Raw genomic sequence first — 25613 nt, forward strand, 5'->3', positions numbered from 1 at the left:
CTTCTTTACATTTGGCTTACTAGTTTAGATTTACATTATTTTATTTAAATTTTATCCTTTATATTGGGCACTATATGTGCATAACCTATTGTGACAACTAGCATTTTCTTGCTAATTTTATAAAATAATGCAAATGTGAGATATGCACAAAAGATGAGAAAACACATTTCAGGTTTGCAATGTACATTTTATTGTGATTGTTTTCACTTCCATTTTTTGATCATGGTTACTTTGTTCATGTTCTTTCTTTCTCTATTATTGCTTTTTTTTATTTATCTATTCAGGAAAGTGGGAGAGCTTCATATATACCTCTGGATACTTGAGGCGTGAAGAGTGGTCACGTTCTGTATATGTAGCTAATCTTTGTGGTTTATTTCCACAGATAAGAGGACTCCCTGTATCACCCTGCAGAAAGAGGACACAATATAAAATTTATAATAAACAGATTTTCAGGAGTTTATAGTAAGTTTCTTTGCTGACATACCATAATATTAAATAGATCTATAAATAGAAAAATATAAAATGAGTTGCTGTTTAATAAAAACAAATTTGCTGGAAAAAAAATTGTGTGCTAGAAGAGGAATAAAACAGCTTAGGCTGTGCGTTTAATAGAAGATAATAAATAATAATTTTTAGGTTGTAATTACACATCATTCTGTCAATTTTATTATTTTCCTTTAACAGCACCTCCCATCATTTTTTAACTTTTCTTGTCCAACATTTGCAGCAACTTTTTTATTTAGAGATTTACTGTAATACCTTACATAAAGCACCTCTTCCATCAGTAGTACAGATCATACTGTTTGTGTCAAAGTCATCTTTCCAATGCTTCTTGCACTCAGAGTTATCTTGCATGGTGAGATTAACCTCACGTAGGACTTTTGATGTTCTGTTCTGATCTTTCCTGCCCCAGCCAGCTATTGAACATATCATATTGGCTGGAAGGTTCTCGTTCTTCTCAGGAAATTCAATGACTTGCACACCGTTTTTCAGCTTGGCTTTGGACTTCAGCTGTAACAGATTGTTTAAATAGTGTTTGAGGTCGAGCTGGTTTGTACTAAATGACCAGAAGTAAATGTTTTGAAAGCAGAAAAAAAGTACCTTCAGTAGCATGATATCATTTGGAAGTTCATTGCTCTTGTAACAGGGATGCTTGATTTATTTCTACACTGTGATCCTTTGCTGTTGGGGCTCCTTTCGACTGATGTTGTGAGCTCCTAATTCCACTTCCAGCTTGACCTTTCCAGAGCATTCAGTGTGACTAGTTTAACAGAATATGCATCACATATGTTGAAAGATACTACAATGCTTCTCTATGATAATGTGAGCAGGGCAAATGCTGCAGTTACAGTGTCATACATTTTTTCTACGTTTACTTATTATATTATAGGACTACACATTCAAAATTCTAGTGTAAAACTGTCTTTAAAATGATACAAAACCCCAAAACAACATAATTTGCACAGTGGGCTGTAGTCAGCACATATTTTTGTTTTGATAAGCATGCCACCACACACGTGCATTTTGTTAATCTGAACAGACATCATATAGGGTCGGGAGTGTAGAATCACTTCCATTCTTCCAATTATACCACTCTCCATTGTCCCTGAGAAAACAAATAATGGGATATATTCGTGACATTAAAAACCTTGTACTCTTTCAATTACAGGTTTAAACCATTAAAAAGCAACAATTACTTTTTAAATATGTAATGCAGAATACATTACCGCACAGGTGGAGAACAGAAAGTACAAGGAGAGAGATGTTGAAGAACATGTCTGTAGTACACCACACTGACAGAGCTGTGTGACGGGATTGCTCTCTGTTACATTACGAACCTCCTAAGGGCGTTGAAATCTTCCACACTTGGTGCACAAATACACAGTAGTACATCAACCCACCCACCCAAACAACAAAAACCCACCCCTGCCCCTACCCCCACCAACAAAAATACACACACACAAATGTACACAACTGAATTTTCACAAATGAACCAGTTCAAAGGTTAATGTGCTTGATTCTTAACACTACTATAATTTTGTTTAAATATGTTTTTTCCATTTATTACTTCACAGCAACATAAGCTAAAGGGGCCAATTATGCAGACGGTACTAGAAAAGAAAATAATAAATAGCATTGGGCAGATTAACTGCTTAGGATGAACAAGAGACTCATGAAGAACCATCACAGAACATAAAAATAGATATTGATCAGAAAATAATTAAATATGTGAAATACAATCGCAGAACTAAATAAAAATCTAAATAGAATTTTTATGATTTTTATGATGTTTTATATTTTTTATGATGTTTTATGATGTTTTATGATGTCAAAAAATGACAATTTTGCTAATTCTGCAAGGTGTATGTAAATGTATGACCTCAAGTTTGTACAAAACACAACAAAGGCATGTGGCTTTTTTCCTGTTATGGTCAAACACACCACAATGATATATTTGCATCTTTCTTGAAACTAGATTAGATTTACATTAGTTTAATTCAATTTAAAACTTTATGTGTAGAATTATTTGTTCATAACTTATTGTGACAAATAGCATTTAGATTTTCTTACTGATATCGTAAAATGATGCAAATGTGAGATGTAAAGAAGAAAAATGGGAAAACACATTTCATATTTAAAATGTTTATTTTATTGTGATTGCTTTTACTTCCATATATTGATCGTGGATACTTCCATTGTGTTAATTCTCTCTCTAGTGTATTATTTCTTTAATCCATGGAAGAAAGTAGGAGAGCTTGATATATACCTCTGGATACTGAACGTCTAAGCAGTTGCCAGGGTAGGTATATGCAGCTAATCCTTGTGGTTCATTTCCACAGATAAGAGGACTCCCTGAATCACCCTGCAGAGAGAGCAAGCTATTAGTAACAACTAATTAACAAGAAAACAATATAAAATTAATAATAATTTCATTTTTGGGACTGGTTATAGCTGTTGCACAGTAAAATAATAAGTTGATTTGCTGACATACCACAATATTAAATAAAACTATAAATAGAAAAATGTAAAGTGAGTTTCTGATTAATAAAAACAGATTTGTTAAAAAAATAATTATGTGCTCAAAGAGGAATAAAACAGCTTGGGCTGTGTGGTTATTAGAAGATAATAAATAATAACGTTTAGGGTGTAATGACACATTACATGACACTGTTAGTTATTATTAATTTCCTTTAACAGCACCGTCCTTTTTTTTTTTTTTTTTTTTCATTTTAGGCTAAAGTTTTATTTAGAGATTGACTGTAATACCTGACAAAAAGCATCTTTTCCATCAGGGGCAGTACAGATCATGCTGTCTGTGTCAAAATAATGTTGCCAAAGCTTCTTGCACTCAGAGATATCTTGTACTTTGAGCTTCACCTCTCGTAGGACACTTGATGCAGCGCTGTTCTGTTTTGTCATGCCCCAACCAGCTATTGAACATATTTGATTGGCTGAAAGGTTCTCATTCTTCTTAGGAAGATCAATGACTTGCACACCGTTTTTCAGCTTGGCTTTGGACTTCAGCTGTAACAGATTGTTTAAATAGTGTTTGAGGTCAGAGCTGGTTTGTACTAAATGACCAGAAGTAAATGTTTTGAAAGCAGAAAAAAGTACCTTCAGTAGCATGATATCATTTGGACGTTCATTGCTCTTGTAACAGGGATGCTTGATGTACTTCTCCACTGTGATTCTCTGCTGTTGGGGCTCCTTTTGACTGATGTTGTGAGCTCCTAGTACCACTTCCAGCTTGTTCTTTCCAGAGTATTCAATATTACTAGTTTCACAAAATATGCATCACATACATGTTCATAGATACTAAAACACAAGCTTCTGCATGATAATGTGAGCAGTGGAATGCTGTAGTAACATTGTAATACATTTTTTCTATATTTACTTACTATATTATCTGAGTACACACTCAAAATATTAGCAAAAAGCTGTCTTTAAAATTGTAGAAAACCCGAAAACTACATACTCTACACAGTGAGCTGTAGTCAGCACATAATTTTTTTTGATAAGCATGCCACCACACATGTGCATTTTGTTAATCTGAACAGAAACCATATAGGGTCGGGAGTGTGCTTTCACTTCCCTTCCTCCAATAATACCACTCTCCATTGTCCCTGAGAAAACAAAAAATGGAACATAGTCATGAGATTAAGAAACTTGCAATGTTTCAATACCAGGCAACTATAACATTTATTAATATGTAATACAGAATACATTACCACATAGATGGAGGACAGAAAGTACAAGGATAGAGATGCTGAAGAACATGTCTGTAGTACACCACACTGACAGAGATGTGTGACAGGATTGTTCTCTGTTACATTTCAAACCTCTGATAAGCCGCCCTCCACCCCCCACCCCGCCACACACACATACACATCACACAAAAGAATCTTTTGTGTGGTTTGAGGAAGTAGAAATTATTCCATAAGAAAGTAGAGGTAAGTGGAAAAAAATGGTGAAGACAGTTACCGATGAGATGCATATTTAGCTTGAAGCATTTCTTTTAGATTTATTTATTTTATTTTATTGCTTTGAAAATATAGTAATGTACAGTGAAATTCAGATTAGCTGGCACCTCTACAATATTTGACCAAGCTGGCATATTTACAACAAATATTATGCTAAATTATTATGCAGTCAACACATAATCATGTCGAATAAGAAAACCACCACACTTGTGTTTATTGTTTATTTGAACAGACACCATATAGGGTCGGGAGTGTGGTTTCACTTCATTTCCTCCAATAATACCACTCTCCAAAGCCCCTGAGAAAACAAAACATATGCAGATGGTATTATATAACAATATCCAATAACAATAAAATAACTAATGTGTTAACAACTGAATTTACATTTGCTATTGTTTTGTATAAATATTTTTTTTTCATTCAGTACTTCACTTCAAAAGCAACATAAGCTATTAACATGCTTTCCAAAAAAACAAAATAATAAATATTTACACCAGTCATCCCGTTCAAAGGTTCTACACCACTCTTGGTCTTAGTACTATATATCATGCTGTTTTCTTTAGCATCAGTGAATATTTGCACCTTTTGTAATAGTTGTGTCTGAGTGCATCAATTGTCCTCAGTGTGAAAAATACATTATAAATTCATATACTCCTGTTGGAAAGGGGCCATTTATGCAAAAGATACTAGAAAAGAAAATAATGAATAGCAGTGGGCAGATTAATTGCTTAGGATGAACAAGAGACTGAAGGAGAACCATCACAGAATATAAAAATAGATATTGATCATTCAGGTAACACACAGGATTAAGATTGTTAACTGTTTAACTGGTTTACAATGCATGCACAATGTTTAAAATGTTGCACAATGCATGCACAAGCAAACACATACACAAAGGGACCTTTTTGTGGGCTTTGAGGTGGCAGAAATGACAAAATGAAAGTAGAGATGAGTGGAAAAAGTGTGGTTTGTGAAGTAAAACCACTAAAGAGCAGAAAGAAGAGCTGAAAGACTTCTTGTGTTTATTCGTGTGCGATTGTCAGAGTAAACCTGCAGAATAAGATTCAGTTAAGGTGTGTTTACATACATTTTATGCACCTTCTTTCCAGTTAAACATTTACATGTTTAAATAATGAAAATGTACAAAGCTGATGAAGACACGCAGCCTGTTTTTTTCTTCAAGATTAATTCATAAACACCCAGAAACTCGTTCTGTATTCACTTTTCACAAGCCACATAATACTTGCTGATACCATTAAAAAATATATATAAATCTGCATATTTGCTATATTAGCAATCATATTTTTGTAACTAAAGTTCACATAAATATAGAAACATAAATACAGCAACCTTACCATTGCAGCACTGTTCCTCATTACTTTCTCAAAAATTCATTTAAATGTCTCCATCAGTAAACAATGGATATCAAAATAGACTTCATTTATTTCTAATTAGAATGTGTCTGGAATATAACTAGAATGAATTTCCTGGTTACACAATTGCACTTTTTTGATCATATAGTTCACAGTCTTAGAAAGGAAATAGTTTTTAATCACAATTTATTAGGGCTATTATTTTGTCATGAGGACCAGTTAATCAAAAGCATCCCAAATGAGGGGCCAGAGAGATATGGCTTGCACTATGAGTGATGACACAATTGCACCATTTTCCTACATTTTAACATGCTTGTGTTGTATTCTGAAACTGCATAACAAACCTCAGTGCATTGTACAACAGGCTTTTTCTTCAAAACATATTCAAAATGTCATATTTTGAAAGGCTTTTTTCTGCATTCAAATGGATAAATTAGAGAGCTATATTGCACCTATTTAGAATTTAACTCATTTAACTGAGACTGAAGTGCAAATTAAAAAGTTTGCAGTGTTTTTCCATGGTATTTTTTGTCATAACAGTAGTAGTATGTTTAGTTTGGGGGGGCATAGAAGCCTTTATTATCGCACATAAACATTACAGCACAGTGGAATTCTTTTATTCACATATCCCCACTTAGGAGGTTGGGGTCGGAGCGCAGGGGCAGCTATGATACAGTGCCCCTGGATCAGGGAGGGTTGAGGGTGACAACAGTGACAACCCAGAGCCTTAACCACTACAGCACTACAGCAGCCATTTCAATAATTTGCAAACATTTCGGGAAAAATGGTGTATATGTTGTCTGTGCAATACACATACAGTGGTGCAGGTGCAGGCTGTGAGGGATGTGTGATTACTCGTTTTATAAACTAACTGTTATGTTTAAAAAATAATAATAATAATTAAAAAACGGAAGGACAAAATGAACAGACGGAATTATACTAACAAAAGTCATTGTCCTGTCAGTCATCGAGTCTCACAGGAGAGGCTGCTCGCGCCACTCGCCTTACGTCACATGACTCCTGCTCTGTGCTGCGACTGCAGCTCATGCTGAATGGAACACACACGCTAGGGTTGTCACCGACAGAAATACAGAAAAATAAGGGACGCCTGCCGCAGCGGTGCCACACCCCTCGGGGCCACTATGACCACAGTCCCGATGGCGTGCCAGTGGTGGTATATCATAACTTAAAACATGTATTCATAAACAAAGTGTGACTGAGAACACAAAAAAAAGCTTTTGGAGGAACTTGTGAGATGTGAACCATATTTTATTAAGTTATTCCATAACTTAGTAATTATAACTTGCAAAAGATCTTACATGAACATCATGAACATAATATCAGTGGATGTATATCAGTGTATCAGTGAATATCAGAGGACCAGATGTAGTAGTGTGCAGTATTGGATCACGTCAGGCCTACTTTCTTTTATAAGTGTACTTCTTGTCACTCCGTGCAGCGCTGAGAAGCTGTTTGTCTTTCAAACTCTGTCAAAAGAACCGGCGAGGCAGGGTCCGGCCCCCTTCTGACTCTGATTGGCCGTGATTCGCGGCCCGTAACTCTAAAACAAACCAATCAAACCAACGATGGCAACGAGTATTATCCAATCAGGGCAGAATAGGACGCGTCTCCACACAATGCGGGTGGGGTGATTTGCATGGGATGCTGTACAATGTGGACCTACGTAAAATACGGGACAAATCGCGTCCCGTATTGATTTGATACGGGATTTTCATTTTGCCTGTAAATACGGGACGATTCCGTATTTCACGGGACGGGTGGCAACCCTAACACACGCTTCACTTCATAATTGTAGGGAATAAACTATTTATTATAGAGATGAATTTTTAAGCAAAATATTATTTGTTTTATAACCACTTGCACATATTAGTTTGTATCATATTCGATACATCAGGCATTTATGGCAATGTACTGACCACATCGATTACATCGACCACAATGATTATTTTCAAAGAAAAACAATAATAAGTTTATAGGCATACTTTTGACTTTATGACCTACGTCATTAGGAAAGATTCTGAAAACACTGAAAGTGTGTGTGTTTAATGTGGGTGAAAGAGTGACCAGTTATGGTAAATGGTATTGGGTTGGAGAAAGTAGGTGTAGGTGTAATATTCTCTTTGACCTTAGGCATTAGAATGACATATCAAACCAGTATCTCATTCATTGTAATTCAAAATTTCAAAAACATTTGAAACATTTTTCAATGTTTGAAACGTTTGTCTTATTTATGAATTTTTCTGAGGTCTCGGGAACTCAGGTAGCACATATAAGTTAAATATGTGTTAGTTTTCTGTCTATATGTACTCATTGCTGTACAGTTGACACAAGTTATTTATTTTATTGTATACAATGACAATAAAGCATCTTACCTTACCTTACCTTAATTTTTCTTAACGCTCAACCACCAATGTCAGATCATCAGCTGTCCATATCTTCTGTAGAATGATTATCAAATGACAGAATAGAATAGTGAAAAACAACACTGTTTTATATATATATATATATATATATATATATATATATATATATATATATATATATATATATATATATATATATATAAAACTCTTTGCAGTATTACAAAGGGTTGTTACATGGATATAGAAATGGTGTTATATATTATCTTTTCTATTTACAATGTAGCCAAGACATCGTAGACAAGACCTAGTTCATGTCATACAACTAACAGCTCCTTTTCAGTGTGTCTCTAACCTGCAGGAAGCCAATTATTTATTTACATACTAAAATACTATATAAAGCTAAAGACACAGTAAGCAGAGTTTAGAATCTAACTAAAGTGTTGTGAGCTGTCATGTGTTAATGCTACCTACTACAACAGCTTAATGCATGAGAGCCATATTTTAAGACATTTATTGATCTTAATATGTGCAACATTATTAACAATAAGCAAAATGAAGGTACCGTTGGATCTTTTTTAGTACACAAAATATTCCATATTGGACTTGTTGGTGCCAATGATGTTCAAATTCTTACAAGAAAAAGACACCTTCATTTGGTACCCTTTACAAAAGTTTTAATTAATATAGATTGTAGAGTATGTGTACTTATATCAAGAGGAGTGTGCGGTCAATCTTATGGCTCATTGTTGAACCTCATTTAAATGTTATTTATTATTTGAGTATACACAGATGGACAGTGTAGTGCTGAGACACACACACAAACACACACACACAAAGAGAGGGATATGAATACATGTTTTAAGTTATGATATACCACCACTGGCACGCCATCGGGACTGTGGTCATAGTGGCCCCGAGGGGTGTGGCACCGCTGCGGCAGGCGTCCCTTATTTTTCTGTATTTCTGTCGGTGACAACCCTAGCGTGTGTGTTCCATTCAGCATGAGCTGCAGTCGCAGCACAGAGCAGGAGTCATGTGACGTAAGGCGAGTGGCGCGAGCAGCCTCTCCTGTGAGACTCGATGACTGACAGGACAATGACTTTTGTTAGTATAATTCCGTCTGTTCATTTTGTCCTTCCGTTTTTTAATTATTATTATTATTTTTTAAACATAACAGTTAGTTTATAAAACGAGTAATCACACATCCCTCACAGCCTGCACCTGCACCACTGTATGTGTATTGCACAGACAACATATACACCATTTTTCCCGAAATGTTTGCAAATTATTGAAATGGCTGCTGTAGTGCTGTAGTGGTTAAGGCTCTGGGTTGTCACTGTTGTCACCCTCAACCCTCCCTGATCCAGGGGCACTGTATCATAGCTGCCCCTGCGCTCCGACCCCAACCTCCTAAGTGGGGATATGTGAATAAAAGAATTCCACTGTGCTGTAATGTTTATGTGCGATAATAAAGGCTTCTATGCCCCCCCAAACTAAACATACTACTACTGTTATGACAAAAAATACCATGGAAAAACACTGCAAACTTTTTAATTTGCACTTCAGTCTCAGTTAAATGAGTTAAATTCTAAATAGGTGCAATATAGCTCTCTAATTTATCCATTTGAATGCAGAAAAAAGCCTTTCAAAATATGACATTTTGAATATGTTTTGAAGAAAAAGCCTGTTGTACAATGCACTGAGGTTTGTTATGCAGTTTCAGAATACAACACAAGCATGTTAAAATGTAGGAAAATGGTGCAATTGTGTCATCACTCATAGTGCAAGCCATATCTCTCTGGCCCCTCATTTGGGATGCTTTTGATTAACTGGTCCTCATGACAAAATAATAGCCCTAATAAATTGTGATTAAAAACTATTTCCTTTCTAAGACTGTGAACTATATGATCAAAAAAGTGCAATTGTGTAACCAGGAAATTCATTCTAGTTATATTCCAGACACATTCTAATTAGAAATAAATGAAGTCTATTTTGATATCCATTGTTTACTGATGGAGACATTTAAATGAATTTTTGAGAAAGTAATGAGGAACAGTGCTGCAATGGTAAGGTTGCTGTATTTATGTTTCTATATTTATGTGAACTTTAGTTACAAAAATATGATTGCTAATATAGCAAATATGCAGATTTATATATATTTTTTAATGGTATCAGCAAGTATTATGTGGCTTGTGAAAAGTGAATACAGAACGAGTTTCTGGGTGTTTATGAATTAATCTTGAAGAAAAAAACAGGCTGCGTGTCTTCATCAGCTTTGTACATTTTCATTATTTAAACATGTAAATGTTTAACTGGAAAGAAGGTGCATAAAATGTATGTAAACACACCTTAACTGAATCTTATTCTGCAGGTTTACTCTGACAATCGCACACGAATAAACACAAGAAGTCTTTCAGCTCTTCTTTCTGCTCTTTAGTGGTTTTACTTCACAAACCACACTTTTTCCACTCATCTCTACTTTCATTTTGTCATTTCTGCCACCTCAAAGCCCACAAAAAGGTCCCTTTGTGTATGTGTTTGCTTGTGCATGCATTGTGCAACATTTTAAACATTGTGCATGCATTGTAAACCAGTTAAACAGTTAACAATCTAATCCTGTGTGTTACCTGAATGATCAATATCTATTTTTATATTCTGTGATGGTTCTCCTTCAGTCTCTTGTTCATCCTAAGCAATTAATCTGCCCACTGCTATTCATTATTTTCTTTTCTAGTATCTTTTGCATAAATGGCCCCTTTCCAACAGGAGTATATGAATTTATAATGTATTTTTCACACTGAGGACAATTGATGCACTCAGACACAACTATTACAAAAGGTGCAAATATTCACTGATGCTAAAGAAAACAGCATGATATATAGTACTAAGACCAAGAGTGGTGTAGAACCTTTGAACGGGATGACTGGTGTAAATATTTATTATTTTGTTTTTTTGGAAAGCATGTTAATAGCTTATGTTGCTTTTGAAGTGAAGTACTGAATGAAAAAAAATATTTATACAAAACAATAGCAAATGTAAATTCAGTTGTTAACACATTAGTTATTTTATTGTTATTGGATATTGTTATATAATACCATCTGCATATGTTTTGTTTTCTCAGGGGCTTTGGAGAGTGGTATTATTGGAGGAAATGAAGTGAAACCACACTCCCGACCCTATATGGTGTCTGTTCAAATAAACAATAAACACAAGTGTGGTGGTTTTCTTATTCGACATGATTATGTGTTGACTGCATAATAATTTAGCATAATATTTGTTGTAAATATGCCAGCTTGGTCAAATATTGTAGAGGTGCCAGCTAATCTGAATTTCACTGTACATTACTATATTTTCAAAGCAATAAATAAAATAAATAAATCTAAAAGAAATGCTTCAAGCTAAATATGCATCTCATCTGTAACTGTCTTCACCATTTTTTTCCACTTACCTCTACTTTCTTATGGAATAATTTCTACTTCCTCAAACCACACAAAAGATTCTTTTGTGTGATGTGTATGTGTGTGGCGGGGTGGGGGGTGGAGGGCGGCTTATCAGAGGTTTGAAATGAAACAGAGAACAATCCTGTCACACATCACAGTCAGTGTGGTGTACTACAGACATGATCTTCAGCATCTCTATCCTTGTACTGTCTGTCCTCCAGCTATGTGGTAATGTATTCTCTATTACATATTAATAAACGTTATAGTTGCCTGGTATTGAAACATTGCAAGTTTCTTAATCTCATGACTATGTTCCATTTTTTGTTTTCTCAGGGACAATGGAGAGTGGTATTATTGGAGGAAGGGAAGTGAAAGCACACTCCCGACCCTATATGGTTTCTGTTCAGATTAACAAAATGCACATGTGTGGTGGCATGCTTATCAAAAAAAATTATGTGCTGACTACAGCTCACTGTGTAGAGTATGTAGTTTTCGGGTTTTCTACAATTTTAAAGACAGCTTTTTGCTAATATTTTGAGTGTGTACTCAGATAATATAGTAAGTAAATATAGAAAAAATGTATTACAATGTTACTACAGCATTCCACTGCTCACATTATCATGCAGAAGCTTGTGTTTTAGTATCTATGAACATGTATGTGATGCATATTTTGTGAAACTAGTAATATTGAATACTCTGGAAAGAACAAGCTGGAAGTGGTACTAGGAGCTCACAACATCAGTCAAAAGGAGCCCCAACAGCAGAGAATCACAGTGGAGAAGTACATCAAGCATCCCTGTTACAAGAGCAATGAACGTACAAATGATATCATGCTACTGAAGGTACTTTTTTCTGCTTTCAAAACATTTACTTCTGGTCATTTAGTACAAACCAGCTCTGACCTCAAACACTATTTAAACAATCTGTTACAGCTGAAGTCCAAAGCCAAGCTGAAAAACGGTGTGCAAGTCATTGATCTTCCTAAGAAGAATGAGAACCTTTCAGCCAATCAAATATGTTCAATAGCTGGTTGGGGCATGACAAAACAGAACAGCGCTGCATCAAGTGTCCTACGAGAGGTGAAGCTCAAAGTACAAGATATCTCTGAGTGCAAGAAGCTTTGGCAACATTATTTTGACACAGACAGCATGATCTGTACTGCCCCTGATGGAAGAGATGCTTTTTGTCAGGTATTACAGTCAATCTCTAAATAAAACTTTAGCCTAAAATGAAAAAAAAATAAGGGCGGTGCTGTTAAAGGAAATAATAATAACTAACAGTGTCATGTAATGTGTCATTACACCCTAAACGTTATTATTTATTATCTTCTAATAACCACACAGCCCAAGCTGTTTTATTCCTCTTTGAGCACAGAATTATTTTTTTAACAAATCTGTTTTTATTAATCAGCAACTCACTTACATTTTTCTATTTATAGTTTTATTTAATATTGTGGTATGTCAGCAAATCAACTTATTATTTTACTGTGCAACAGCTATAACCAGTCCCCAAACATGAAATTATTATTATTTTATATTGTTTTTCGTTTCCTGTTAATTAGTTGTTACTAATATCTTTGCTCTCTCTACAGGGTGATCCAGGGAGTCCTTTATATCTCTGTGGAAATGAAACCACAAGGATTAGCTGCATATACCTACCTGGCAACTGCTTGAACCTTCAGTATCCAGAGGTATATATCAAGCTCTCCTACTTTCTTCCATGGATTAAAGAAATAATACACTAGAGAGAATTAACACAATGGAAGCATCCATGATCAAAATATGAAAGTAAAAGCGATCACAATAAAATAAACATTTTGAATATGAAATGTGTTTTCCCATCTTTCTTCTTTACATCTCACATTTGCATCATTTTTCGATATCAGTAAGAAATCAAAATGCTAGTTGTCACAATAAGTTATGAACAAAAAATGCTACACATAAAGTTTTTAAATTGAATTAAAATATTGGTAAATCTAATCTAGTTTCAAGAAAGATGCAAATATATCATTGTGGTGTGTTTGACCATAACAGGAAAAATGCCACAAGCCTTTATTGTGTTTTGTACAAATTTGAGCTCATACATTTACATACGCCTTGCAGAATTAGCAAAATGTTCATTTTTTGACATCATAAAAATCAAAAAAACACCATGAAAATGTTTGTTGGTTAGGAGTAAAGTGTGGAAGATTTCAATGCCCTTAGGAGGTTCGTAATGTAACAGAGAGCAATCCCGTTCACAGCTCTGTCAGTGTGGTGTACTACAGACATGTCTTCAGCATCTCTCTCCTTGTACTTTCTGTCCTCCATCTGTGCGGTAATGTATTCTGCATTACATATTAAAAAAGTAATTGTTGCTTTAATGGTTTAAACCTGTAATTGAAAGAGTACAAGGTTTTTAATCTCAAGATTATGTCCCATTATTTGTTTTCTCAGGGACAATGGAGGAGTGGTATACTGGAAGAATGGAAGTGATCCCACACTCCCAACCCTATATGATGTCTGTTCAGATTAACAAAATGCATGTGTGTGGTGGCATGCTTATAAAAAAAAAATTATGTGCTGACTACGGCCCACTGTGCAAAGTATGTGTGTTTTGGGGTTTTGTATAAATTTATAGACAGTTTTACGCTAGAATTTTGAATGTGTAGTCCTATTAATATAACAAGTAAATGTAGAAAAACATTATGACATTGTAACTGCCAGCATTTTGCCCTGCTCACATTATCATAGAGAAGCATTGTAGTATCTTTCAACATATGTATATTCTGTGAAACTAGTCACACTGAATGCTCTGGAAAGGTCAAACTGGAAGTGGTACTGGGAGCTCACAACATCAGTCAAAAGGAGCCCCAACAGCATAGAATCACAGCGCAGAAATGAATCAAGTATGACTTTTGTAAGAGCAAACCTCCAAATTATATCATGCTACTGAAGATACTTTTTTCTGCTTTCAAAACATTTACATCTGGTCATTTAGTACAAACAATATTTAAACAATCTGTTACAGCTGAAGTCCAAAGCCAATCTGAAAGACAGTGTGCAAGTCATTGAACGTCCTAAGAAGAATGAGAACCTTCCAGTCAATATGATATGTTCAATAGCTGGCTGGGGCAGGAAAGAACAGAACAGAACATCAAAGTCCTACGAGAGATTAATCTCACCATACAAGATAACTCTGAGAGCAAGAAGCATTGGAAAGATGACTTTGACACAGACAGCATGATCTGTACTACTGATGGAAGAGGTGCTTTTTGTAAGGTATTACAGCATATCTCTAAATAAAAAGTTGCTGCAAAGTTGGACAAGAAAAGTTAAAAAATGATGGGAGGTGCTGTTAAAGGAAAATAATAATAATTGACAGCATGGTGTGTAATTACAACCTAAAAGTTATTATTTATTATCTTCTATTAAACGCACAGCATAAGCTGTTTTTATTCCTCTTTTAGCACATAATTATTTCCAGCAAATTTGTTTTTATTAAACAGCAACTCATTTTATATTTTTCTATTTATAGATCTATTTAATATTATGGTATGTCAGCAAATAAACTTACTATAAACTCCTGAAAATCTGTTTATTATAAATTTTAGATTGTGTCCTTGTAATATAGTTTTTGCTAATATCTTTCTCTTTCTGCGGGGCGATTCAGGGAGTCCTCTTATCTGTGGAAATAAACCACAGGGATTAGCTGCATATACTGAACGTGACCACTCTTCACGGCTCAAGTATCCAGAGGTATATATGAAGCTCTCCCACTTTCTTGAATAGATAAATAAAAAAATAAAGCAATAATAGAGAAAGAAAGAACATGAACAAAGTAACCATGATCAAAAAATGGAAGTGAAAACAATCACAATAAAATGTACATTGCAAACCTGAAATGTGTTTTCTCATCTTTTGTGTATATCTCACATTTGCATTATTTTATAAAATTAGTAAGAAAATGCTAGTTGTCACAATAAGTTATGCACATATAGTGTCCCATATAAAGGATAAAATTTAAATAAAATCATGTAAATCTAAACTAGTAAGCCTAATGTAAAGAAGTCATTGGGGAGGGTTTTACAAGAACAGAAAAAAAGCCACAAGCCTCTTTAATGTGTTGTAAACACCCACTTTGTACACACTTTGTTACATAGACAGAAAATTTGTCAGATAAAAAATTTATATTAATATTTTTTAAATTTTTCAATATATAAACACATTGAACAAACCCCCAACCCTCACCAACAAATCTTTGGAGTAGAGATCATAGATAGAAATTACAGGTGTTTATAATAAATAAATAAATAAATAAATAAATAAATAAATAAATAAATAAATAAAACATTTATAATAAAAAAAATCAATCAATAAAAGGGCATTATTTTAATTTATTAACATATTCAAAAACAGGGCACAGCATCTTAAATAAGTGTTTTTCTGATGAATTTTCTAATGAATTCTTATGTAATTTTTTGAAGTAGAGACAGTACATAATTTTCCATTAAATATTTGTGGGTAAGAGGGGATCTTTGCAGTTTAGTAGGATGGCCCTACATGCTAACAAAGAAGAGAAGGCAAGGATTTTGATGCTGACAACCATGACTCCTCTGGAACAACTCCAAATAATGCCACAAGAGGTTCTGGCTCTAATGTGTGCTGAAGAACCGCCGAAACGATGTTAAATATTGATCATCGGTAACACTCTGAACCAGTCCAGAACATGTGAATTAAAGTACCCTCATGCACTAACAACTATTGCACAAAGAGTTAGTACCAGGAAACATTTGGGTTATTTTAACTTTGCATATATGAGCTCTGTGCACTACTTTAAAGTGAAAGAGAGAATGGCAATGTTTAATAATGAGTGGACCTACTTAAGAGCACAGTTCCATGGGATATCTGAGAGTGGTCCACCAAGGTATTCCTTCCTTTCTACTTTCTGCTTTTCCCATTAGGGGTCACCACAGAAAATCATCTGTTTCTACTCTCACACCAGTTAACTTCATGTCCTCATTTAACACATCCATCTCCTCTTTGTCCTTCCTCTTTACCTCCCAATGTGAACTGTACTCCTGATGTTCTCAATCCAAATCCTGTCCATCCTCATAACTCCTAAAGAGAATCTCAACATCGTCATCCCTTCTACCTCCATCTCTGCCTCGTGTCTTTCCCTCTCTGCTACAGTCTCTAACCCATACAGAATAGCTGTCTCCATACTGTCTTGTACTGTAGACCTTTCCTTTGATTCTTGCTGACACTCTTCTGTCACACAACACTCCTGACTCTTTTCTCCACCCACTCCAACCTGCATATTAACCTCTTTCCCAAACTCCCTGTTGTACTGAATGGTTGACCCCAAATACTTAAACTCCTGTACCTTCTTAACCTCAGTCCCCTGTAGCCTCATTGTTTTACTTCCCTCCTTCTCATTCATACAGATGTATTCTGTCTTATTATGACTGACTTTCATTCCTCTCCTTTCCAGAACAGACCCCCACCTGCTCTATACTCTCACCACAGATCACAATGTCTTCGGCAAACATCATTGTCCACAGAGATTCTTGCTTGATTCATCTGTCAACCTGTCCATGAAGCCATACTGCTGCTCACAAGTACCCGCTCCATTTCTTAGCCTAGCTTCCACTACTCCTTGACATAGCTTTCTTCAGATATGTATTAATAATTTTTTTTTATTTTCTATATATTTTTTTTCTATGTTATTTTATATATAATACACATATATATGTGTGGCTCATCAACTTTATACCTCTGTACTTGCTACAACTATGCTCACTTCTTTATTCTGCAGGCATCTACTCACGCTCTAAAATCCAGTTAAACAATCTAGATAGAAAATCCACTGCTGTCTCTCCTAGACACTTCCTCACCTTCACTTAAATGTTATCTGGACCAATAGCCTTTCCACTCTTGATGCACCTCAGAGCCTTCCTCACCTCATTCTATTTATTTTTTGCTATTTCCAGCTCTACAATATTTATCTCTTCCTCCCGTCTTTCCATCTCATTTTTCTCATTCATCAGCTCCTTGCAATATTTTTTCAATCTTCTCTGCACACTGTCCTCACCTGTTATCACCTTTTGATCTCCATCTTTAATTATGGTTATCTGTTGTACTGTACATCCTTCCCATGTCTATCTCTCCGTATCACTAATCCTTCTCAGTGTATTAAGTCCATTGTCAAGACCAACTCATTGTATGCTTTCTGTTTCACTTTTGCCATGTCCCTCTTCATTCTGCACTGCGACTCCTTGTAATCCTGTCTATTTTCTTTGATCCTTTCTACTTCCCACTTCTATTTAGCTAGCCTCTTCCTCCAAATGCTGTCCTCTACTTCCTTGTTCCACCACCATGTTTCCTTATCTTCTTATCTCCTTCCAGATGACACATATAGCACTACATGTCTCCCTGATCACTTCTGCTGTAGATTCCCAGTCATCTGGAAGCTCTTCCTGACCACCCAAAGCCTGTCTCAGATTCTGTCAGAATTCCTCACAACATATTCCCTTTTTCAACTTCCATCACTTGGTCTTCTCGGTCTATCTTTCCTCACCTCATCCTCCTGACCAACAGAAACATCCTACATATCATGATCCGATGCTGTCTGTCTACACGCTCTCCTACCACCACTTTGCAGTCACTAATCTCTCTCATGTTGGCCATGACTAGTGTAATGCTCTTCCATTAAACTAGTCATGGCCGACATGCTAACCTCACCCTGAGCCACAGGTGTATCATCATCAGTTTTTTTCTTCACTTGTTTGACTGATTTAGATAAAAATTTTCTGCTTTCTTAGATGTTATATATGTTTTTTATATATATGTGTATTATATATAAAATAACATAGAAAAAAAATAAATATAGAAAATATAGAAAATAAAAAAAAATTATTAATACATATCTGAAGAAAGCTTTGCAAAGTTCCAGGCCCTTGTATTTTGGGCCTGGAACTTTGCAAAGCTTTCTTCAGAATTGTTCTTCAGGCTGGTTAACATGGCCTGTTAATTGTACCACTTTATATACACTACAGTTTACTTAATTCAATGGCAATATGTCTTATGTGACATATTTTTTTTTATTATGGTTTTATTATATGTGCAATAGATACATTTAAATATAATTTTCAATAACCAAAGAATTATACATACATTCTTATTATAACCTTATAGAGCCTTAAATAATTTACAGTATTGTATTTAAGTGTTTGCTGAACCTTTAAGTAAAATACATTTTTTATAACCATTAAATATATATAGGAAAGATTCTGAAAACTCTGAAAGTGTGTGTTTTTTGTGGGTGAAAGAGTGACCAGTTATGGTAAAATGTATTGAGCTGGAGAAAGTAGGTGTAAGTGCATAAAGTGAGTATAAGAGTTAATTTATGTTCCACGCCTCATGCTTCTCTCTCATTGAATCTCTTGTTTTTCAGTCCTTCTGTATAGTCAGGTGTTCATCTTGTGTGATTCTTTAATATGCATGCATTAAACAGTTCTTGATTTTCTTTTTTTAACATACAGATAAGGTTATTGTCTGTGGAGGTTGCATATTCACTCTGGAAAAGTTCCAGAGATACCAGTGCTAGAAAATCATTACAATGGTATTATAGATGTGTATTTTTCTCCTCCTTCTTACTAGTAATGCTCTGATGAGTTTACAGTCCAAAATGAAGCGTGGTCAGTGTCAGTAGGGTCCTGCAGGGTCCGAGTTTGGGCGGACTCATTGTGTCACAGGCAGGAAAGAGGGAGACAGACCTGTATGCAGGACAGCTTCAAATGAGTGGGGTTTAATAAATAATAAAGACAAACAGTAAAAGATGAGAACTAAACAATACAAAGGACGAGGAAATAATACGGTAACACAGATGACACATAACTAGACATTAACTAACTAATGATTCCGTGCTGCCATCGGCCACATGGCTCACTTAAATACACATGACAATAATTGACAATAACGAACAGGTGTGGAGACAGGGAGGAGTGAACGAAGGCAGGGCAGACACGTGACACGGAACAACAAGAACAACAACTGCACATGACCAAAAATCCGGGCTGATTCTTGACAATGGTTTTATAATATGTGCAATAGATACATTTAAATATAGTACAGACCAAAAGTTTGGACACACATTCCAAAAGTTTGGACACACCACCTTTTCAAGAGGACAATGACCCCAAACACACCTCCAGGCTGTGTAAGGGCTATTTGACCATGAAGGAGAGTGATGGGGTTCTGTGCCAGATGACCTGGCCTCCACAGTCACCGGACCTGAACCCAATCGAGATGGTTTGGGGTGAGCTGGACGCAGAGTGAAGGCAAAAGGGCCAACAAGTGCTAAGCATCTCTGGGAACTCCATTTCAGGTGACTACCTCTTGAAGCTCATCAAGAGAATGCCAAGAGTGTGCAAAGCAGTAATCAAAGCAAAAGGTGGCTACTTTGAAGAACCTAGAATATAACATATTTTCAGTTGTTTCACACTTTTTTGTTATGTACGTATATAATTCCACATGTGTTAATTCATAGTTTTGATGCCTTCAGTGTGAATCTACAATTTTCATAGTCATGAAAATAAAGAAAACTCCTTGAATGAGAAGGTGTGTCCAAACTTTTGGTCTGTACTGTAATTTTCAATAACCAAAGGATTATATAATTCTTTGCAGATTGCAGACATGTGTTTGCTGGGCATTATATAATTCTTTACACATTGCAGACATGTGTTTGCTGGGCCTTTAAGCAAAATGCATTTTTTATAACCATTACACATATAGTATATAGGAAAGATTCTGAAAACACTGAAAGTGTGTGTTTAATGTGGGTGAAAGAGTGACCAGTTATGGTAAAATGTATTGGGTTGGAGGAAGTAGGTGTAGGTGCAAAAAGTGAGTATAAGAGTTCAATGATGTTCCACACCTCATGCTTCTCTCTCATTGCATCTCTCTCGTCTTTTCAGTCCTTCTGTCTAGTCAGGTGTTCATCTTGTGTGATGCTTTAATATGCCAGCATTAAGCAGTTCTTCATTTTCTTTTTTTAATATACAGATAATCGTATTGTCTGTGGAAGTTGCATATTCACTCTGGAAAAGTTCCAGCATATGCCAGTGCTAGAAAATCATTACAATGGTATTATGTTTGTGTATTAGTAATGCCTTCTTATTAGTAATGCTCTGATGAGTTTACAGTCCAAAGTGAAGCATGGTCAGTGTCAGTACACTGACTGAACCTTGCAAGACTCCATCAAAATCCCAACTATGACTCTTGTGTCTATTTTCTTTATATTTGAGGAGAAACATATACATGAGCCCTGTGGTATTTTCATAGTTGTAATGAGAGTTGATGCTTAGAAACCTACACAATGTTCACCATTTACAGACTGAAATCATGATTCTGTTCAAGGTAAAACAGTTCATATGTTACTGAGTTCATATGTTACATGTTACTTAAATGAGGTCTATGCAGAAACCTTCTCTATAACCTGAGGCATTAGAATGCTCATTCATCGTAATTAATCATTTCAAAAACATTTGAAACATTTGTGTTGGTTTGGTTATTTCTTGCTCCCAAACAACCTTTTCACTACATTTTTATTTAGCCTTGTGGAATGTTTCTGTCCTGTTTATGAATCTTTCTGTGGTTTTAGAAACTCAGGTAGCAAATATGATATCGTTATTTACCTGTTAGAGTGTAATGTTTATATGCCCTCACTGCTGTACAGTTGACATGTTATTTATTATATTGTATACAATGACAATAAAGCATCTTAACTGACCTTATTTTAACTTTTCATACCTCTGAACCAACAATATCCGATCATCAGCTGTCCATATCATCCATAGAATGATTATCTTTTTACAGAAATTACAGAATAGAATGGTGGAAATCATTTTTTAACATGCAAATGTTTTTATTTTAAGTGTGAATAAATGGTTTAATAGATGGTATTGTTTATATATAGAGAACTTTGACAATTAAAAGCATTTTCTGAATGCTTAAATGGTTCTTTGCAGTATTACAAAGGGTTGTTACATGGATATAGAAATGGTGTTATATATTATCTTTTCTATTTACAATGTAGCCATTGGAGAAAAAAAATGCATTGCAGCCCAAAGCTAAGACTTAGTTCATGTCATACACCTAACAGCTTCTTGACAGTGTGTCTCTAACTTGGGGAAAGCCAATTCTTTATTTATATACTAAAATACTATATAAAGCTAAAGACACAGTAATCAGAGTTTAGAATCTAACTAAGGTGTTGTGAGCTGTCAGGTGGTAATGCTACCTACTGCAACACCTTAATGGATGAGAGCTATATTTTAAGACATTTATTGATCTTAATAAGTGTAACATTATTAACAATAAGCAAAATGAAGGTACTGTGAATTTTTTATAGTACACAAAATATTCCATACTGGACTTGTTGGCACCAAAGATGTTCAAATAAAAAAAAAAAAACCCTTTATTTGATACCCTTTACAACATTTTTATTAATATACATTATTTTGACACAGACACCATGATCTGTACTGCCCCTGATGGAAGAGGTGCTTTTTGTCAGGTATTACAGTCAATCTCCAAATAAAACTTTAGCCTAAAATGAAAAAAATAAGGGCGGTGCTGTTAAAGGAAATTAATAATAACTAACAGTGTCATGTAATGTGTCATTACACCATAAAGTTATTATTTATTATCTTCTAATAACCACACAGCCCAAGCTGTTTTATTCCTCTTTGAGCACAGAATTATTTTTTTAACAAATCTGTTTTTATTAATCAGCAACTTAAATTTTTCTATTTATAATTTTATTTAATATTGTGGTATGTCAGCAAATCAACTTATTATTTTACTGTGCAACAGCTATAACCAGTCCCAAAAATCTAATTATTATTAATTTTATATTGTTTTCTTGTTAATTAGTTGTTACTAATAGAGTTGTTACTCCACAGGGTGATTCAGGGAGTCCTCTTATCTGTGGAAATGAACCACAAGTATTAGCTGCATATATCTACCTGGCAACTGCTTGGACCTTCAGTATCCAGAGGGATATACCAAGCTCTCCTACTTTCTTCCATGGATTAAAGAAATAATACACTAGAGAGAGAATTAACACAATGGAAGTATGCACGACCAAAATATGGAAGTAAAAGCAATCACAATAAAATAAACATTTTAAATCAACAATATCAAAAAATTTATATCCCATATCTCACATTTGCATTATTTTACAATATCAGTAAGAAAATGCTATTTGTCACAATTAGTAACAAATAATATGAACAAATAATGCTACAAATAAAGTGTAGCATTATTTGCTACACATCAGTGGTATGTGGTAGCCTAGTGGTTAAGGTGTTGGGCTACCAATCTGAAGGTTGTGTGTTTGATTCCCATGTATTTTTTTGGACTGAGGACAATTGAGGAACTCAGACGCATGGAAATAGCTTATGTTGCTGTTTAAGTGAAGTAATACATGAGAAAAAGATATTTAAACAAAATTATAGTAGTGTTAAGAATCAAGCACATGTTAAACTTTGAACTGGTTCATTTGTGAAATTTCAGTTGTGTAAATTTGTGTATGTGTGTTTTTGTTGGTGGGGGTAGGGGCAGTGGTGGGTGTTTGTCGGTTAGGGTGCATGGGTGGATGTACTACTGTGTATGCATTGTGCACCATGTGAGGAGTAAAGTGTGGGAGATTTCAACGCCCTTAGGAGGTTCTTATCGGCATTTTGTATTGTAACAGAGAACAATCCTATCACACAGCTCTGTCAGTGTGGTGTACTACAGACATGTTCTTCAGCGTCTCTCTCCTTGTACTTTCTGTCCTCCATCTGTGCGGTAATGTATTCTGCATTACATATTAAAAAAGTAATTGTTGCTTTTTAATGGTTTAAACCCGTAATTGAAAGATTACAAGGTTTTTAATCTCTGGATTATGTCCCATTATTTGTTTTCTCAGGGACAATGGAGAGTGGTATAATTGGAGGAATGGAAGTGATTCCACACTCCCGACGCTATATGGTGTCTGTTCAGATTAACAAAATGCATGTGTGTGGTGGCATGCTTATCAAAAAGGATTATGTGCTGACTACAGCCCACTGTGCAAAGTATGTTGTTTTGGGGTTTTGTATCATTTTAAAGACAGTTTTATGCTAGAATTTTGAATGTGTGGTCCCATAATATAATAAATGAATGTAGAAAAAATGTATGGCATTGTAACTGCAGAATTCGCCCTGCTCACATTATTATGCAGAAGCTAGTGTTTTAGTATCTATTCACATGTACGTGCTGCATATTCTTTGAAATTAGTGACTCTGAATGCTCTGGAGAGGTCAAGCTGGAAGTGGTACTGGGAGCTCACAACATCAGGCAAAGGGAGCCCCAACAGCAAAGAATCGCAGTGGAGGAATGCATCAAGAATCCCTGTTACAAGAGCAAACCTCCAAATGATATCATGCTACTGAAGGTACTTATTTCTACTTTCAAAACATTTACTTCTGGTCATTTTGTACAAACCAGCTCTGACCTCAAACAATTTAACATTCTATTTAAACAATCTCTTACAGCTGAAGTCTGAAGCCAAGCTGACAAACAGTGTGCAAGTCATTGATCTTCCCGTGGAGAATGAGAACCTTCCAGCCAATATGATATGTTCAATAGCTGGCTGGGGGAGGAAAGAACAGAACAGAACATCAAAAGTCCTACGAGAGGTGAATCTCACCATACAAGATAACTCTGAGTGCAAGAAGCATTGGAAAGATGTCTTTGACACAGACAGCATGATCTGTACTACTGATGGAAGAGGTGCTTTTTGTAAGGTATTACAGTAAATCTCTAAATAAAACGTTACAAGTTGTACAAGAAAAGTAAAAAAATTATGGGAGGTGCTGTTAAAGGAAAATTATAATAATTAACAGCATGGTGTGTAATTACAACCTAAAAGTTGTTATTTATTATCTTCTATTAAATGCACATAAAAAAATTTTCAGCAAATTTGTTTTTATTAAACAGCAACTCATTTTCTATTTTAATATTTATAGATATATTTAATATTGTAGTATGTCAGAAAATAAACTTCCTATTTTACTGTGCAACCTCCATAAACAGTCCCGACAATCTGATAAATTTTATATTGTGTCCTTGTAAACTAGCTGTTACTAATAGCTTGCTCTCTCTCTGCAGGGTGATTCAGGGAGTCCTCTTATCTGTGGAAAAAAACCACAAGGATTAGCTGCATATGCCCACACTGACCACTGCTCACACCCCAAGCATCCAGAGGTATATATGAAGGTCTCCTACTTTCTTCCATGGATTAAAGAAATAATACACAAGAGAGAATTAACACAATCGAAGTAACCATGATAAAAAATGGAAGTAAAAACAATCACAATAAAATGTACATTGCAAACGTGAAATGTGTTTTCTCATCTTTTGTGTATATCTCAGATGTGCATTATTTATATTAGAAAATGCTAGTTGTTATGCACATATAGTGCTATATATAAAGGTTAAAATTTAAATAAAATCTAAGCTAGTTTCAAGCCTAAAGTAAAGAAGTCATTGGGGAGGGTTTGACAAGAACAGAAAAATGCTACAAGCCTCTTTAATGTGTTGTAAACACCCACTTTGTGCACACTTTGTCACATAGACAGAAAATTTGTTAGATAAAACATTTATATTAATAATTTCATTAAACATTTTCAATATATAATCACATTAAACAAACCCCCAACCCAGTGGTGTAGTCTAGGTTTTTGTAGTGAGTATACTGTGATTTATTTTCCCCTCCCAGCCTCATACGCACCCATTCTAGAGCGACACCCCATAGGCACCACCACACTCAATAATGCATAAAATATGCATCTACATGTAATTTAGAGCATTATTAAAAACTGCTTATGTGTTATCAACATTCCAATTTATTATAAGCAACAAAAGA

General features: G+C 35.0%; 3 protein-coding genes and 2 pseudogenes across 3 annotated transcripts; 3 read left to right on the top strand and 2 right to left on the bottom strand.

The window, feature by feature from the left end:
- Positions 1-217: 217 nt before the first annotated feature.
- LOC125141415 lies at positions 218-1869 on the bottom strand (annotated as a pseudogene).
- Positions 1870-2633: 764 nt separating this feature from the next.
- LOC125141442 (granzyme B-like) lies at positions 2634-4629 on the bottom strand. Its single transcript, XM_047815020.1, has 5 exons — positions 4230-4629; positions 3977-4124; positions 3616-3775; positions 3268-3525; positions 2634-2863 (listed from the first exon to the last, which is right to left on the bottom strand). The coding sequence occupies exons 1-5, from the start codon at positions 4276-4278 to the stop codon at positions 2714-2716; spliced, it is 765 nt and encodes a 254-aa protein (XP_047670976.1). The 5' UTR covers positions 4279-4629; the 3' UTR covers positions 2634-2713.
- A 7228-nt stretch (positions 4630-11857) lies between these two features.
- LOC125141443 (granzyme F-like) lies at positions 11858-13422 on the top strand. The gene is made up of 5 exons (XM_047815021.1): positions 11858-11906; positions 12012-12159; positions 12361-12520; positions 12611-12868; positions 13270-13422. The coding sequence occupies exons 1-5, from the start codon at positions 11858-11860 to the stop codon at positions 13420-13422; spliced, it is 768 nt and encodes a 255-aa protein (XP_047670977.1).
- A 37-nt stretch (positions 13423-13459) lies between these two features.
- On the top strand, positions 13460-22823 carry LOC125141416 (annotated as a pseudogene).
- LOC125141417 (granzyme B(G,H)-like) lies at positions 22789-25236 on the top strand. Its single transcript, XM_047814884.1, has 6 exons — positions 22789-22794; positions 23279-23300; positions 23634-23781; positions 23984-24140; positions 24241-24492; positions 24857-25236. Exons 1-6 carry the CDS (start codon positions 22789-22791, stop codon positions 25028-25030), a joined length of 759 nt encoding a protein of 252 aa, XP_047670840.1. The 3' UTR covers positions 25031-25236.
- The last annotated feature ends 377 nt before the right edge of the window (positions 25237-25613 follow it).

Source organism: Tachysurus fulvidraco, chromosome 6 (assembly GCF_022655615.1).
Source record: "Tachysurus fulvidraco isolate hzauxx_2018 chromosome 6, HZAU_PFXX_2.0, whole genome shotgun sequence".
In the NCBI taxonomy this organism is placed as follows: Eukaryota; Metazoa; Chordata; class Actinopteri; order Siluriformes; family Bagridae; genus Tachysurus; species Tachysurus fulvidraco.